A 14,626-nucleotide genomic window follows, 5' to 3' on the forward strand; every position below is an offset into this window, starting at 1 on the left:
TAGTTGGACCCGTCTGTTTATAGTTGAGTAACCACAAAAACTTCAAATAGATTTAACCCTATACGTCTCAATTAACAAGTTACTTAACCAATTAAACTATCTCTTAGGACTTCTTATTTATTAATATTATTATTATAATATATACTCTAATTAACCTTTTACAAATTACTATATTTTCTAAATTTTTAAATTTAATATTAAATCATTTTTATTCTATGCCACCTCTTTTACCTATCCACTTTTTTCTCTTTTCACACCCAACTCTTTTCTCTCATCTTATTACAATAAACATAACCATTAAAATTTTAGAAAAAGCCACAAAATGAGGTAATAATAACAACTATTTTTGAAAAGAACACAACGACGCACCCGTCAAGGAGAAACCAATCCCGGCTTCCACAACCCACACCCTTTGAAAGGTCAACACGCCGCGCCCGTAGGGTGACCTGAAAACCGGCAGTATCTCATGGAAACGTGCCCAATCAACGCCCCCATGACTCACCACGTCATCATCATCCATGCTGGATCGTCGGATTCATCGACCATAACGCAAGAACTTTAATAGCATTAAAAATCAAGTTAGCCCAAAAATTAGGTAGAGAGCTATAAATACCCATAACTAGAACGCGCAATTCAACTAAAAGGTCATTCCTCTCGGTAGGATCCATTTATGTTGCAAAGGGTCACTGTTAGTAAATTGAAAGGTTTTCTGTGTTTGTGGGATTCTTTAATCTCCTGCAGTTGCATGTCAAGGGTTCGAAACTTGCGTGGCTTTGAATAGTGCCGCGGGGATCTGGATCTGGGCCATTCTGTGGAAGCTGGTGCCAAATTCTATCTTGGAGAGCCTATTTTTTCAAAGATTGGCTCAGTTCTACTTTGTTATTTGAGAGGTGAAATTTTCTGTTCCATAAAACCTAAAATCCTTGTGTTCCTTTTAGTTTTAGTTTTCCATTTAATTTGGGTCCTGGGGAGGGTAAAATCTTTAGATTAGTCTCAGTTTTGATTTGTCACTTGACAGGAAATTGTCTGTGGCCTGGAGATCCTGAAATTTTGGTGGATTTGGTTCAGTCTTTGACCTTTCAGAATGGAAACCAACGGCGTGCACGAGTATGGAAATGGGAGCTCCTTCGAGGAGGCGTTGATCGATGAGAACGGTCATGCTAAAAGCACAAATCATGGCTGGACGACGGTGGTTTATCCAAAGCGGCAAAGAAAGCAGGTTAAAGAGGCGAATTCTGCTGATTTTGACAAAGTGAAATCGAACGGAGACGGCAAATCGATTTTCCAGTCCTTGGAGTTGCATGGGGAAGAAAGGCGAAGGCGAGCCGAGGAGCAAAGGGCTGCTGCGGCTAGTGCTCTGTCTGCCGGTGAAAGTAACGGTAAAATTGCCGCGTCTGATGAAGATAGTGAGGAGGAGGCTGCGAATCAGAGCGGCGCTGCGAATGGCGAAGAGAAGAAGGTGAAGCAAAAGAAGCCTAAGAAGCCGAAGGTTACTGTAGCCGAAGCCGCCGCGAAAATCGATCCTTCGAATCTGGCTGATTTCCTTGCAGAAATTACGGTAATTTTTTGAATTTTCCTGTGTTCAAAGTATTTATTAGATTCATTCTTTGAATCTTCGTGCTGTTCAAGGATCTTTCGCATGCTTTTTGGGCATCCTGAATTTTAAGAGTTGCTTGATTCGTTGGTAGATCCCCAAGGCTTTGAATTGCTTCTGGTACGGATCGATTGACATTTTGTCATTAGTAGATTATATGCTGCAGACATTTACAAGTGTTTATTATTTTGTATATGTTCTTTAAATGATCTCAGGATATTGATCTCCTCTCCAAACGTTTATATAAAGTCTGTAAGAGATTTTGAAAATTTATTATTCTTATTAATGATTTAGCATTTCTTATGTTCTTTACATGGTTAAGCATTCTTCATCTTCATTCAGATAGTTGAACTATTTTAGCTATTTCAAAATATTTAGGATCTTTTTTCACATTCCTCATCAGGATATTTTGTCACATTCTATATCTTCATCTGCACAGTGATATAATGGTACTGTTAAAAGGAATTTTGGCTTCTATGGATTAAATGCAACCTTTTAATCATGTTTTGTGTATATGAGATTAGTTGACAATTCCGCGGAGGTTTAGATTATACTTGAGGTGAACTTGCTTGGCCTTGCTGGCGAGCTGAATTAATTTGGTCCCACGTTTGATTCTATGCTACTGAGTAAAAAATGCCAGCAGCTATTCAGACACTCGTCTATATAGGTCAGATGCTGATACATAACTAACTTTTAGGTTATTTGCGGTTTGCTGAATCAAATTTGATTGAAAAAGATTTATAGGTCCTTTGAGTAAAAATGGAAAATATGAAAAAAACTGTTTTGAAACTCTTACACTCTAGATTCTTTCTGGAAGGTTTTTTTTTAAACTTTGATATGAATAATGTTTAGCCTTATTTTTTTCTTTTGACACCCTTTGGGACTTGTCTTGTTCCTGCGAGTTCTTTTTCTCTTAGGATCAAGATCGGTGAATGGAATTTAATCAAGAAAGTATTGGAAAACTCAGCTTTATAAATTTTTATTTGAAATTCATTGACGAAACTTCCTGGTTCATTTTCGTTCTTGTTGGTTTACAACTTTTGAGATTTAGTTTTTTTTTTTTTTTGCACATCAAGTGAAAATACAATTACTTAGTGAACTGAACTACTGGGATGAGTGGTTTTGATCAACTTTTGGAGCAAGTATTAGGAAAGGATTTGATTTCTTCTAATTGGGTTCTGCCTCTGGTGTTGGGTCTGTAGGCCTCGTATGAAAAGCAGGCTTATGTTCAGTTGATGCGATTTGCGGATTACTTTGCACGAGCATTTAGTTCGGTCAACTCTGCCCAATTCCCTCTGAACAAGATACTGAAGGAGTCTACTGTGGCCAAGCTTGCAGAAGTAAGTTTAAAGTTTTCTACTTATGACAATATATTATGATGTAATAAAAAGTTCCATCTTCTTGATGACGTATGTCTAGGGCTGCTTATTATTTTCAAATATATGAATCTGCGTCACATGTATTGTATATTTAAAATAACTTATTTAGTCATATTGCTGTAACTCATTTTCTCTTATAGAGTTTTGGATGATTACTTAAGTGCAAGCTTCCTGTTTTTTCTTCTTCGTTCTTAGCTTCTAACATGCAGCCTAGAGATTATTTTTCTTATGCCATAAGGGATGCAACCATGCTTTGAGACTCCACTTTCCTTCTCAATGTATTATTCACACCATGCTATCTTTCCGTATTCTACAAAGCGGTTGAATCATTTAGCATGGTCTTTTTAGTTTTATTTGAGAATCTGGAGTTAGTATATCCCATTGTGTTAATATTAATTTTTCAGAACAGAGATCCATGATCCTAGGATTACATTAAAAAACATTTAGAAAATAACTGAACTTAGCATACATTCTACCGTGTATGATGGTGATTACATGATTGGGATATCTTATACCTTATTTATGTCTCTACAGAGGCAACGGCTATGCTTGCAATTATATGATTTGTGATATCTGATTTTTATGTGTGTCTTCTGCAAATTTCAGATACCTCTTTGTTACATTCCAGAAGCTGTAAGCAAGACATCGGCAGATTGGATTAATCAGCAGCCTACAGAAGAGCTGAACAAGTTCAGTTTGTGGGCCTTCCGTAGTGTGCTTGAAGATATAGGCACTCAAGGGGGGCATAAAGGATCAAAGCAAGCAGCACAACCAGTTGCAGTGAAGACAAAGGTGGGATTATAGCTTCAACAGTATTTAACATCTTTGCTTCACATACTGAGTTCAACCCATATCTTCTCTATATTTCAATGAACTCCATCTTTTATCTTTTTACATAATTGCAGGTAGCATTATTTGTAGTCTTAGCAATGGTGTTGAGGAGGAGACCTGACATCTTGCTACAACTTTCACCGACGATTAAGGGTGAAGCACAAATTCAGGTTCAGGATAGATTGCCTATGATTGTATGGTCTATTGCACAGGTTAGAATGGACAATATATTCTCGGTTATTTTAGTTCATGCTTATATTTTGTCTGTCAATGAAAATATATTGTTTAGGGTAAGTAACTTGTTTTTTTTATAATATTGCTTTTCCAGGTTTGCCAGGTTGACCTGGTAATTGGAATGTCTACATGGGTGCAAATTCTTCTACCGTTGGCAGTTGGTAAAACAAGTACACCCCTTTCTTGAGACCTGACTTTGCAGTTGATAGAAAGGTAGGATGCTTTTTTGGACTTAATCTTAGTTATGAATTTGACTGGGTTATTTGAAGTTTCAGTGTCAATGCGTGTCATGTATATGGAAATTATGTGTAGAGTACTAGAAATAAGACTTGGTCATTTTAAGTAATACGTCTATTTATGGTGTCTGTATCCATTTGATATCTGATTGATCAAAATTACTGCAATTTCATGGTCATTGTATTACTTGATTGTGCAGCTGCATATTAGAAAATACCAAGGCTCGACCAATTCTATTAAATGGTGCTATCAGAAAAGGAGAACGGATAGTTCCACCATCTGTACTTAATCTCTTAATGCAGGCTGCTTTTCCACTTGATTCAGCTCGGACAAAGGTAAATGTGAGGCATCACTCAGTGTAGGCCTCATTTTAGTTTCTTGGTTTTGGACTTTGATAATCTTTGCAACTTTTATTTGGATATTTTCGATGTATAGTTGTTGGGTGAATTTATTTAGATGCTATTGTAATTTTAGCGATTGCATGTCTTGATACAGGGGACCGAAAGGTTTGTAGCAATATATCCGTTCTTGAGGGAGTTAGCCCTGACGGGTTCTCATAGAAGTAAAGCAACAAGACCAGTAGCACAACAACTTCTGCCTTTAATGGCTACAGCAATAAGTGAGGGTAAGTCAAGCGCATTGTCGAGTATATATTTAGGTGCATTGAGATACATCATAGAACGCATATAGAAGGGAGCCGTTTCTACGAAACAAGAGGATGCTTTGTAATTGTGAAGTGTGTCTGATTTGGATGCTCCATAGGGATATCTTTTTGAAGATTGAAGATAGTATGAATTGTTAGTGGTTCCCTTATAAATTGGACATTGCAGGATTATGATATGCAATGTTAGTGGTTCTCAAATAAATTGGATACTGCAGAATTATAGTATGCATTGTTATTGTTCTGATGGCTGTTTCAAAATCTTTTGCAGAAAACCCAGGTTTAACAAATGAAGCTTCTGGCGTTTTTATTTGGTGTCTAACCCAGAACTCAGATTGCTACAAACAATGGGTATGGTAGCTGTCTAATTCATGAACTCTCTTTCTATATGATACTTCTGGTATTGGATTCAGTTTCAAATCCTAGTAATATTCTCTTGATTGATCTGCAGGAAAAACTGCATATTGAGCATATAAAGGCAAGCACGATTATATTAGAGAAGCTGAGTGCTGAATGGAAAAACAATGTGTCAAAACTTAGTCCCTTGGAGGATTTAAAACGAACCTTGAAGTCTCTAAGATCAAAGGTAGATGTGTTGATGTTGTACTGAAATTCATTTGAAAGAATGCCGTAAAAATTTATGGTTACAGTTTGATGGGGGCTGCAAATATGGTTCTCTAAGGTTCTCAAACATTTTTATGTGTCATACGTTTCTAATACTAACATTCATGTTGTGTCACAGAATCAACATGCCCTGGAAGGTGAAGATGGGGATGCCCGTTTTCAAGCTTCTGTGAAGGCCTCTGACAAATATTGTAAGATATTGTTGGGGAGGCTCTCGCGCACAGCTGCTTGTCTTAAAGCAACTACAATCACAGCTTTGCTGATACTGTTGATTGCATTCTTTGTCACGCTTGCACTGCCAAGTCTGGAGTCCGGGGATTTGAAGAAGAGAGCTTTGGAATTCAGTCGAAGCTTTTCAAGTTGATCGTGTGTTTCAAGTTCCATTGGATTTTTGCCGTATCAATTCTTTGGGGATATGCTTTCCTGAATGTCTCTCCTTGAATAAGAGGGGTTGTAAATTTGCATTCCAAAGAAATCTTACTAATTGATAGGAATTCCTTTTTATTTATTTAGTGAGTGAATTAGAATATTGGCCTGTATTCCCCAAGAGATGAATGGGGAGAACCCTCCTCTATACTACAATATCTCAACAATGTTTAACAAAGTCTCCCACATAAGTGGTGGCTGCTTTTCTCGGATCCGGTCCTTCCAATTTATATTGCCCTAGAAATTTTGTATGCAAACTCTATTTGTAGGTGAAAGATAAATAATTATCTGAGGTTCTCTGTTTTGACTATCTCACCCCATGATTAAATTTATGAGCTGTCAATGCCACCCTTGGGATTTATTCAATTGATGCAAAATAATTTGCTGATACGATCACTCTAGACAAATTTGTATGGATCTCTGTATTGCATTAGTACATCGTGTGTCGGGTTTTATGGCCACAAGAATATGTTGTTCCATGTACTGAAATACTGATGGTGTTGTACTATAATCTGTCTCATCTCATCACATAATTTTGTCAGTTATTTCTCTATATAGTTTTATAGTCTCATGTATTGGCCTCTGTGAAACTGCGTTAAGCGTAGGTGTACTCGCATTGACGTGGATCTGAGATACACATTCGGTTAAATGACTTGATGTGGTGATATTTGATATTGTGGTTGCCCATTCGCTATTGACTCTGCATTTTTTATATCTTGATATTATATATTTGTTGCTATCAGCAATATTTTGAACTTACATGCACATTATATGTTTTATGGTTTTTGACTTGTCAAATATTATATGTTTATTATATTAGTGGCATGACTTACTGACACCGTGTTAGCATGGTACAGACAAATATGGACACACATTTCCCATTATTTGACACATGCCAAATCATGGAGTTCAGATATATATGGCCAATCTGGTTTTTTAGATCCATGTTGTCTATTTTTTTCTCCTTTACAAGAGAAATATTGAAGAGCATCTTTTCAAGCCTCGTTGTTATCACATAACAGTCACGGCGACACATGTTTTTATATTTTGTTACTACTGGTTGTTGTCTGGGAAAGTTGTGCAAATCATGTGAATGAAGAGGATATTTTGCCAAATCAATTTTGTAAACTAATCAATCATTGTGCTTTTCACAACCAGAGTTCTAATTTCGTCATGTAATTTTATCAGATTACCATGCTTTTTCACGACCAACCAAAGTTCATTTGTAAAATAATCACTTAATTTTGTCATATCTGTGCTAGACATGTTGACATCCATTCTGTGACTTTATTGAAGAACTGAACTAGAAGGCCAATTAAATGCTTTTAACAAATGAATATATTACTTTGACAGAGATGATGTGACTATTGGAAAGTTTGTGGAGACCCCTGAAACCATGAAGAACCGACTTGGAGAATAAATATATTACTTTGACAGCAATGATGTGGCCCTTGGAAAGTTTGTCGAGACCTCTGAAACCATGAAAAACTCATTTGGAGAGCCAATTTTTTTTGTTTTGCTTTTTTTTTAAAGCAAGTGTTGCTTTAACAGTCTTGTTGTGACTATTGTAAAAGTTTGTGTAGATCTGACACCATGTCGATGAATGTGGTTAAATGAGTATGTACAATTGTCGATTAAACCATGAGTCGAGTATGTACAATTGTCGATTAAACCATGAAGAACTCATTTGGAGAGCCAATTTTTTTTTTTTTTTTTTTCTTTTATATAGCAAATCTTGCTTAAACAGTCTTGTTGTGACTATTGGACTATTGGAAAGGCTTGTGTAGATGTGACACCCATGTCGATGAATATGTGGTTAAATGAATATGTTGTTGTGACTATTGGACTATTGGAAAGGCTTGTGTAGATGTGACACCCATGTCGATGAATATGTGGTTAAATGAATATGTACAATTGTCGATTACTCCGCCTCCAAATGGCTGTCATGGATCTTGTAAAGTTTGTGTTGATCTCTGAATCCATGTTGATGAATATCTGGCAAATGAATTTTGATAAGGATGTGGCCAAATAAATTTGTACAATTGTCGATTCCTTTGCTCTTAGATTTTGATAGTTGATTATATTAATGCATATATTTTTTTTCAAATTTTGTTGATGTTTATTACATCTCTACCTTTTTGTTGATGTTTATTACATCTCTACCTTGAATGGATTTTTATGGCTTATTAATGTAACAGAGAATTCTTTTTTCTGGCTATTTTTTTTTGTAAGCAAAGGTAGTAACCGCCTTTTTTCTTTTCAATTATATTAAACAGGGCAACCATATACATTGTTTTGGTGGCCTCACCCATTCCCTAAGGGAAACCAGGTCTGTTGGCCACCTTAGATTGTTATAGGCATTCCAAAAACAAAATTTTGCTAATCTGTCCATATTGGCTACATACACCAAACAACTGAAACTACTTATCAGACTACTTATACACATGCAAATAACATAGAAAGCAAAACAAAACAGTTAACAACAAGCCATCTGAAGCTCATTCTCCCCTGGTTCCTGTTTGCTGGTCCATCTCCATGGGCATATGCACATGATCAGCTTGGCTGGGGCTATGTCCAACCATCCTGGACAGGATTTGTGACATCTCCTCAATCTTTTTATTCTGGGTTATCGTAATAACTTGAAAATTCTTCATTTCTTTCTGAATCTTAGGCACCCTATTGGCCAGTTCAGCGACTTCCTTAGCCACCTGTTCAAGGGCTTTAGCCAACAAACGCTTAAGGACCCAGTAGATATGCAGGGATTCTCTGTATAGGGTCATCCTGCCCCTAGTATTGTCTGGGTTGGTCACCTCTTTTGCTAATTCCTCTGTTTCAAAACCCGACTGCTCTTCTAGTATGTTGGATTCCATGTTCTGAATAATGCCCTTGATATTTTCAACGGTCCTTTCCTGATAGGCACGGGCAACTTAAACCGCAGTCAGGGTCGTTCTCCTTCCCCTGTGCTGTCCGCCAGATGAGTCTGCATTCCTCCCACTCTGGGTTTGCTGCCTTGGGCGACCTCGACTGCCACGACCTCTTCCCCGGCCCGAGCGCGCCATCTCTTGTCTTTCACTCACCTGTAAGCATTCATCAATTGCAGGAGTTAGATTGTGGTTATGCTTCTCATCATCTGACTTTGCCTCGGCTCCTTTGGATAATCCCTGGCTTCTACTACAGTTCCCTTTGTTTTCATAAGTTTGTTTCTGCTCTCTCCCATCCGGGTAAAAAAACTCAATTATACCTTCTGCCATACGGACCAGATGATGGGCAGTTGGAATAATTCTCGGGTCACCCTTACCATATTTCTTCTCCTCTTCTGCCTGGGCATACTTGTCACTGGATCCCTCTTGCTTTTTCCCACTCTTATTTTTGTGACCACTTTCCTTTTTCGTAGTATTTCCCTCCAGTATAATCCCTTATTACCTTCTCCATGGGTTACAGAGGGGCTCTCATAACTCTCGTCCTCCCCAGCTTCACAACTATTAAACATCTCCTTTTTGACAATAGCGCAATATGGAAAGAAACAGACTTCACAGTGAACACATACCCGTGGATGTCGACCTCCCTGTTGAGAGCTTCTGGTTGCGGATCTTGCTGCTTCACCCTTGTCGCAAACAGGATAAGATTACAACTACCTCCCACAGTCTTCATATAAAAACTACTCTCCATCCGAGTCTCTGCGACTACCACCTCCACTCCTACTCATCTGCAAACCACTACCGCCACTGCGATGCCTTGAGGCTTGGGATGAGTTCCTACTCATTAGATTTGTTGGGGGTGCCGCCTTTTCCCAGGAGTCACCACCACTTGCCCTCTCTATGCTATGATTACTCCTGTCATCTCTACCTACCCGGCTCTTCATCCCGATCGGGAGCCAGCTGTCATTGCTTTCTTTAAGTCGTGTTTTCATGATGATCTTGAATGAGGATCGTCCTAAGCTGCTCAAATCTAGAATCTTTTGAGTATGTCGTCCATAGGCTGTCCATTTTCTCCCTTAGTTCCTGAACTCCCCAGTTCGCAAGGAAATTAGCTGCTTGATTGGCCTCTCTTCTGACATGCCTAAGAATCATATAATCAAATCTTCCCAAAATACTTTCCTTGAAGAGACCTCCAATTCTTGCAGGGCCGAGATTTCCTTTAGAAGCACTGTTGAAGTTCAATTTTATAAAACCCTTTGGGGGAGGATAAAATTGCTTGATGCCCTCATTTCCCATCCTGGGCGCTTTCCACAACTGGGGGGCCACCATCCCTTGATTCAAGTTTAGTTTCTTTAGGATCTGTTCTTCTTCCTGCGACAGTTCCCAGTCCTCTTCTCTCCATGTATCCGCAAGAATGGTTTCCCGAATGTGACTCAGGGTTTTTTCCCATAGTTGGCTGTGTGTCATCTCTTTGTTCTGGAATACCCTCCTATTTCTTTCCATCCAGATCATCCACAAATTCATCCCAACTGCCAGATTCCAAGCTCGTCTAACCACTGGGCTTGTAAATTGACCATGTCCCCAGATTTTGATAGTGTTTTTAATACTCTCTGATCCCTGTGGGTTTTACTAAAAAGCCACCTTACCTTATCCCATTGTCACTGAGCTTCTACACACGTATTCAGTAGGTGTTCTTGCGTTTCCAGCTCCTGCTTGCACAGAGGACATCTGGGGGGACCCTGAATGCCCCTCTTTTGGAGTTGATCCCAGGTTAGAATGCGCCCTTTGAGGACTAACCACGAGAAATGAGTCACTTTCGGCCACCAGTTGTCGTTCCAAAGCTGTTTCCAGGTACCTGTCAGATCCTCAGGTTCTCTATTAATCAGGAGATGGTAAGCTTCTTTTGTTGAGAAGCTTCCCTTTATTTGGTGTCCCCATCTCAGAATGTCCAGACCCGTTCTTCTGGGTATTCTTCTTTTCTGCATTCCCTTTCGGTATAGTTCTTTTTGCTCTTCGTCTATTTGGTCCACCCACTCTTCCAGGCTTTTCAGGTTCGCCATGTTTCCTCTTGGCTCTCTATCTTCTAGAAGTCTTTAATAAGTATCATTCCTTTTCTGGTAGCTTCTTGGTTTAGTCTCCTAAGGTATGGTATTCCATTCATTATTTCCCTCTGTTGCCATGCCTCCTCTCAGAGTCTTGCTGAACCGCCGTCCCTGATTTCCCAAAAGGCATGTCTATTTATCATGTCTCTGTTGAGACTGGCTAGATTCCACACTGTCGATCCTTTTGGCATGTCCCTAATTCTTAGAATTTCCTCAGGATTAGTGGGCATGTTATATTTTTTTGACCAAATTTGCTTCCATAGGTCATTTCCTCCTCTCATCCACCGCCACCAAAGTTTTGCGCCCATCACTTGGTTTAGAAGATAGGGATCTCTAAGGCCTAATCCTCTCTCCATCTTGCTTTTCACCACTTCCTTCCAAGAGACTAAAGCCCATTTCTTTTGGTCTTTATTCCCTCCCCAAATGAATTTTTTGAAGATCTCAGTCATTTTGTTGCATGCTCCTTTTGGGGCAGCCATTGCCGAAAGTTGATATATAGGGATAGATTGAAGAATTGCCTTAGCTAACATAGTTCTGCCTGCAAAATTCAAGGTTCTAAAAGACCAATTTGCTAATTTTCTTGTTATTTTTTCTAGGGTTTTTTGCCAGTTTACCATCGTTAATGGATTTAAATCAACGGGGTGCCAAGATACCTGGTTGGTAGTTCTCCAAAGCGGAATCCCAACGTTCTAGTCAAGAAATTTCTTATATTTCCAGATGTGTTAAAAAAATACATGCAAGATTTATCATTGTTAATTTGAGTTCCTGAGGCTGTGATGAAAAGGTCTAGAATTGCTTTAATTCTGCGGGCTTCTTTGAGAGATACATTACAGAACAGCATGATGTCGTCGACAAATTGCTAATGGGTAATAGGCAGGTTGTTGCCCCAAATTTGGATTCCTTTAAGGTGTTTCGCTCTAACTTCTTTTTTGATGTATCTCCCCAGGCCTTCAACCGCTATAATAAACAGGAAAGGGGACAGAGGATCCCCCTGACGGAGACCTCTGGAAGCTTTGAAAGGCTGAGATGGGGTTCCATTAACCATAATAGAGAAGTTAGCTGATGAGATCATAGATGATATCCATTCAATCCATCTATTACAGAAGCCGAAAGCTTTCAGGATTCCTTTCAGGTACTTCCAGTTCAGGCGATCATAGGCTTTGGAGAGATCAAGTTTAATCATCATACCAGCTTCTTTTTTGACCTTTAGGGAGTGCACCATTTCTTGGGAGACCACCAACCCATCTAGGATTTGCTGGCCCTCCACAAAGCCCGTTTGCTTAGGGGAGATGATACTAGGCAAGAGCGGTTTGAGTCTCTTCGCTATAACGGTAGCTATAATCTTATAAATTACGTTGCAGAGAGCAATAGGTCTGAAGCCCTGAGGATCTTCGGATTTATTCTCTTTTGGAATGAGAGATAAGAAGGTTGAGTTTAGAATAGAGCTTACCTTTTGATTCTTTCTTGATTCTTCTACAACATCCAGGATGTCTTGTCCAAGAAAGTTCCACTCTGCATGATAGAATTCCACAGTAAATCCATCAGGGGCTGGGGCTTTATTCTTTTGCATACCTTTCACTATTTCTTCTACTTCTTCTAGAGTGGCTGCCCTCATCAGAGCAAGGTTTTGGTCTCTATTTATTTTGCTCGGGATTTCATTACACAATTTTTCAATAGCTTCTTCTCTGTCGACACTTGGCTCTGTCAGAATATCCTTAAAGTGCTTCACCAATACCTGCTCAATCTCCTCATGTTGCATAACTCTTGTTCCTTCTTCATTTTTGATAGAAAAAATTCTATTTCTCTGCCTTCTTTGGATCATAGCTTGGTGGAAGAACTTAGTGTTCCTTTCCCCTTCCCTTAACCAATTTACCCTGGATTTTTGCCTCCACAAGATTTCTTCTTGTTTACGTCTTTCTTCTAATTTCCCTATTATTATTCCTTCCTCTTTGGCTAGTTCATCGCTTTTGCTTGTATTTATTATTTCTTGTTGGATTAGTTCCATCTTCTGTTCCAGTCTTTGTTTATCCTCCAGTATATGCCCAAATTCTTCTTTATTCCACTTCTTGATATTTCCTTTCATTTCTTTTAATTTCAACTGGAAAATCTGCATTTTGTTTCTTCCCCTCTGGCTACTTTGATTCCACCATTTCTCTACCTTCTTCATAAAGTTTTGGTTCCTGAGACAAAAGGCTTCGAATCTGAATGGTTTTCGTTTCGGGCTAGCTTTAATATCAAGTTCGACTTTAACCGGCCAGTGATCCGATCCCATGCTTGGGAGAATCCTTGCTTCAATGTAGATGTCCCAATTTATAATCTGTTCTGACAATAGGAATCGGTCTAATCTGGAGGCTATCTGATTTCTACCACCTCTCCTGTTGTTCCAAGTATAAGTTCCGTTAGTTCTCTGTATGTCCACAAGCCTTTGAGCAGCAATCCAATCTCCGAAGGTTACCATGTCTGGCTCTGGTCTTCTGAGTCCTCCCTTTTTCTCAGTTAGAGATTTTATCATATTAAAATCTCCACCCACTACCCACGGTAAGCTTGGGTAAAGGTTGCGCAGAGCTGCCAAGTTTTGGAGAAAGTTCCTGCGGTCATTCTGCATATGAGGCCCGTAAACATTTGAAATTAGGAACCATTCTTGGGATCCTAAAATTCTAAATCTCCCTGAGAGGATCCTTGAGATACTCGTCCAATCTTCAAATTGGACCTCCTCTGGGTTCCACAATATCGCTACTCCTCCAGCGCTTCCTATCGCGTCTTGACCCATAATCTCATAATAAGGTTTGAAATTTTTCATTATTTCTCTGAGTTTGCTCTCCTGAACTTTTGTTTCTTGGATTAACATTATATTCGGCTTATCCCTCCTGAGTCTCTCTTTCAAGTATCTCTGTTTTCCCTTACTGTTCAGCCCTCTGATATTCCAGGTTGTAATATTCATTTCAACATTTTTGGGGATTGATGGAAGACCTCTGACAAAGGTATCACTTTCCCTGAATTCACCAAACTATCTCCTACCATCTGAATGGTCTCACTCATCGGTCTCCTTCCTCTCTTCCTGCCGCTTTTCCCTGTTATACCCATCTCTGAATTCTGATCCCCTTGTGATCCGAGTTGCTCAGGTTGCTTCGCTGTCCATCTTCCTTGTTTCTCCTTGTACCTTTGGAACACATCCTTATAGAGCTGTTTCTGTTTCTCTGGTATAAATCTTTCATCCAGATGTTTCCATTCCTGTAGAAGTTTCCTCATAATCTTTTCTTCTTCTCCTTCATTTTCCTGTTGCGGGTCTATTTCCATTTGGGTCTGCTCTTGGATCCGCTCTTGTTCCCTATCTTCTTGTGCGCTCTCCTTTTCCCTTACTGTTTCATTCTTTTCATTGTCCTCTATCCTGATTTCTTTCTAAACTTCTCTCGGAACTTCTCGAGTGTCTGTTTCCTCTTCTTCTTCCACTTCCATCTCTAGATCTTTCAGGGCTTCGCACTGATTCTGGCTTTTCTGGTTGCTTTCCGGGTGTGAGGAGTTTAATTTGGTTTTTCCTTTTTGGGATCTTGTTCTTTTCTGGACTTCCGTAAATCCATCTCTGTTTTCTCCATTCCTCCTCCCTTCCTGTTCTGCTTTTT

The 14,626-nt window shown here is 39.2% G+C and overlaps 1 protein-coding gene and 1 pseudogene across 2 annotated transcripts; one reads left to right on the top strand and one right to left on the bottom strand.

Annotated features, from left to right (window-relative positions):
* The first annotated feature begins 623 nt into the window (after nt 1-623).
* LOC149173408 (uncharacterized) lies at nt 624-6,347 on the top strand (annotated as a pseudogene). Its single transcript, XR_016259121.1, has 11 exons — nt 624-890; nt 1,019-1,558; nt 2,797-2,934; nt 3,580-3,765; nt 3,879-4,016; nt 4,133-4,251; nt 4,475-4,610; nt 4,771-4,900; nt 5,208-5,287; nt 5,388-5,522; nt 5,679-6,347. The product of XR_016259121.1 is annotated as an uncharacterized LOC149173408 (transcript).
* Nucleotides 6,348-11,865: 5,518 nt separating this feature from the next.
* Nucleotides 11,866-14,303, bottom strand: LOC149173409 (uncharacterized). The gene is made up of 3 exons (XM_089426690.1): nt 13,977-14,303; nt 13,165-13,827; nt 11,866-12,741 (listed from the first exon to the last, which is right to left on the bottom strand). The coding sequence occupies exons 1-3, from the start codon at nt 14,301-14,303 to the stop codon at nt 11,866-11,868; spliced, it is 1,866 nt and encodes a 621-aa protein (XP_089282816.1).
* Nucleotides 14,304-14,626: the final 323 nt, after the last annotated feature.

Source organism: Pinus tabuliformis, chromosome 4_2, assembly GCF_031772625.1.
Source record: "Pinus tabuliformis cultivar Carrire ecotype Pingquan chromosome 4_2, CPIR1, whole genome shotgun sequence".
Classification (NCBI taxonomy): domain Eukaryota; kingdom Viridiplantae; phylum Streptophyta; class Pinopsida; order Pinales; family Pinaceae; genus Pinus; species Pinus tabuliformis.

Excerpts from the sequence above, each read along its gene's own strand:
- LOC149173409 (XM_089426690.1), bottom strand. The coding sequence starts at position 14,303 with ATGGAAATAGACCCGCAACAGGAAAATGAAGGAGAAGAAGAAAAGATT. Across the intron at positions 13,828-13,976 it reads AAGTGATACCTTTGTCAGAG|GAGAGCAAACTCAGAGAAAT; the intron begins GTCTTCCATCAA and ends ACAAAAGTTCAG. Across the intron at positions 12,742-13,164 it reads ACCAAAACTTTATGAAGAAG|GTATTGGTGAAGCACTTTAA; the intron begins GTAGAGAAATGG and ends GAGATTGAGCAG.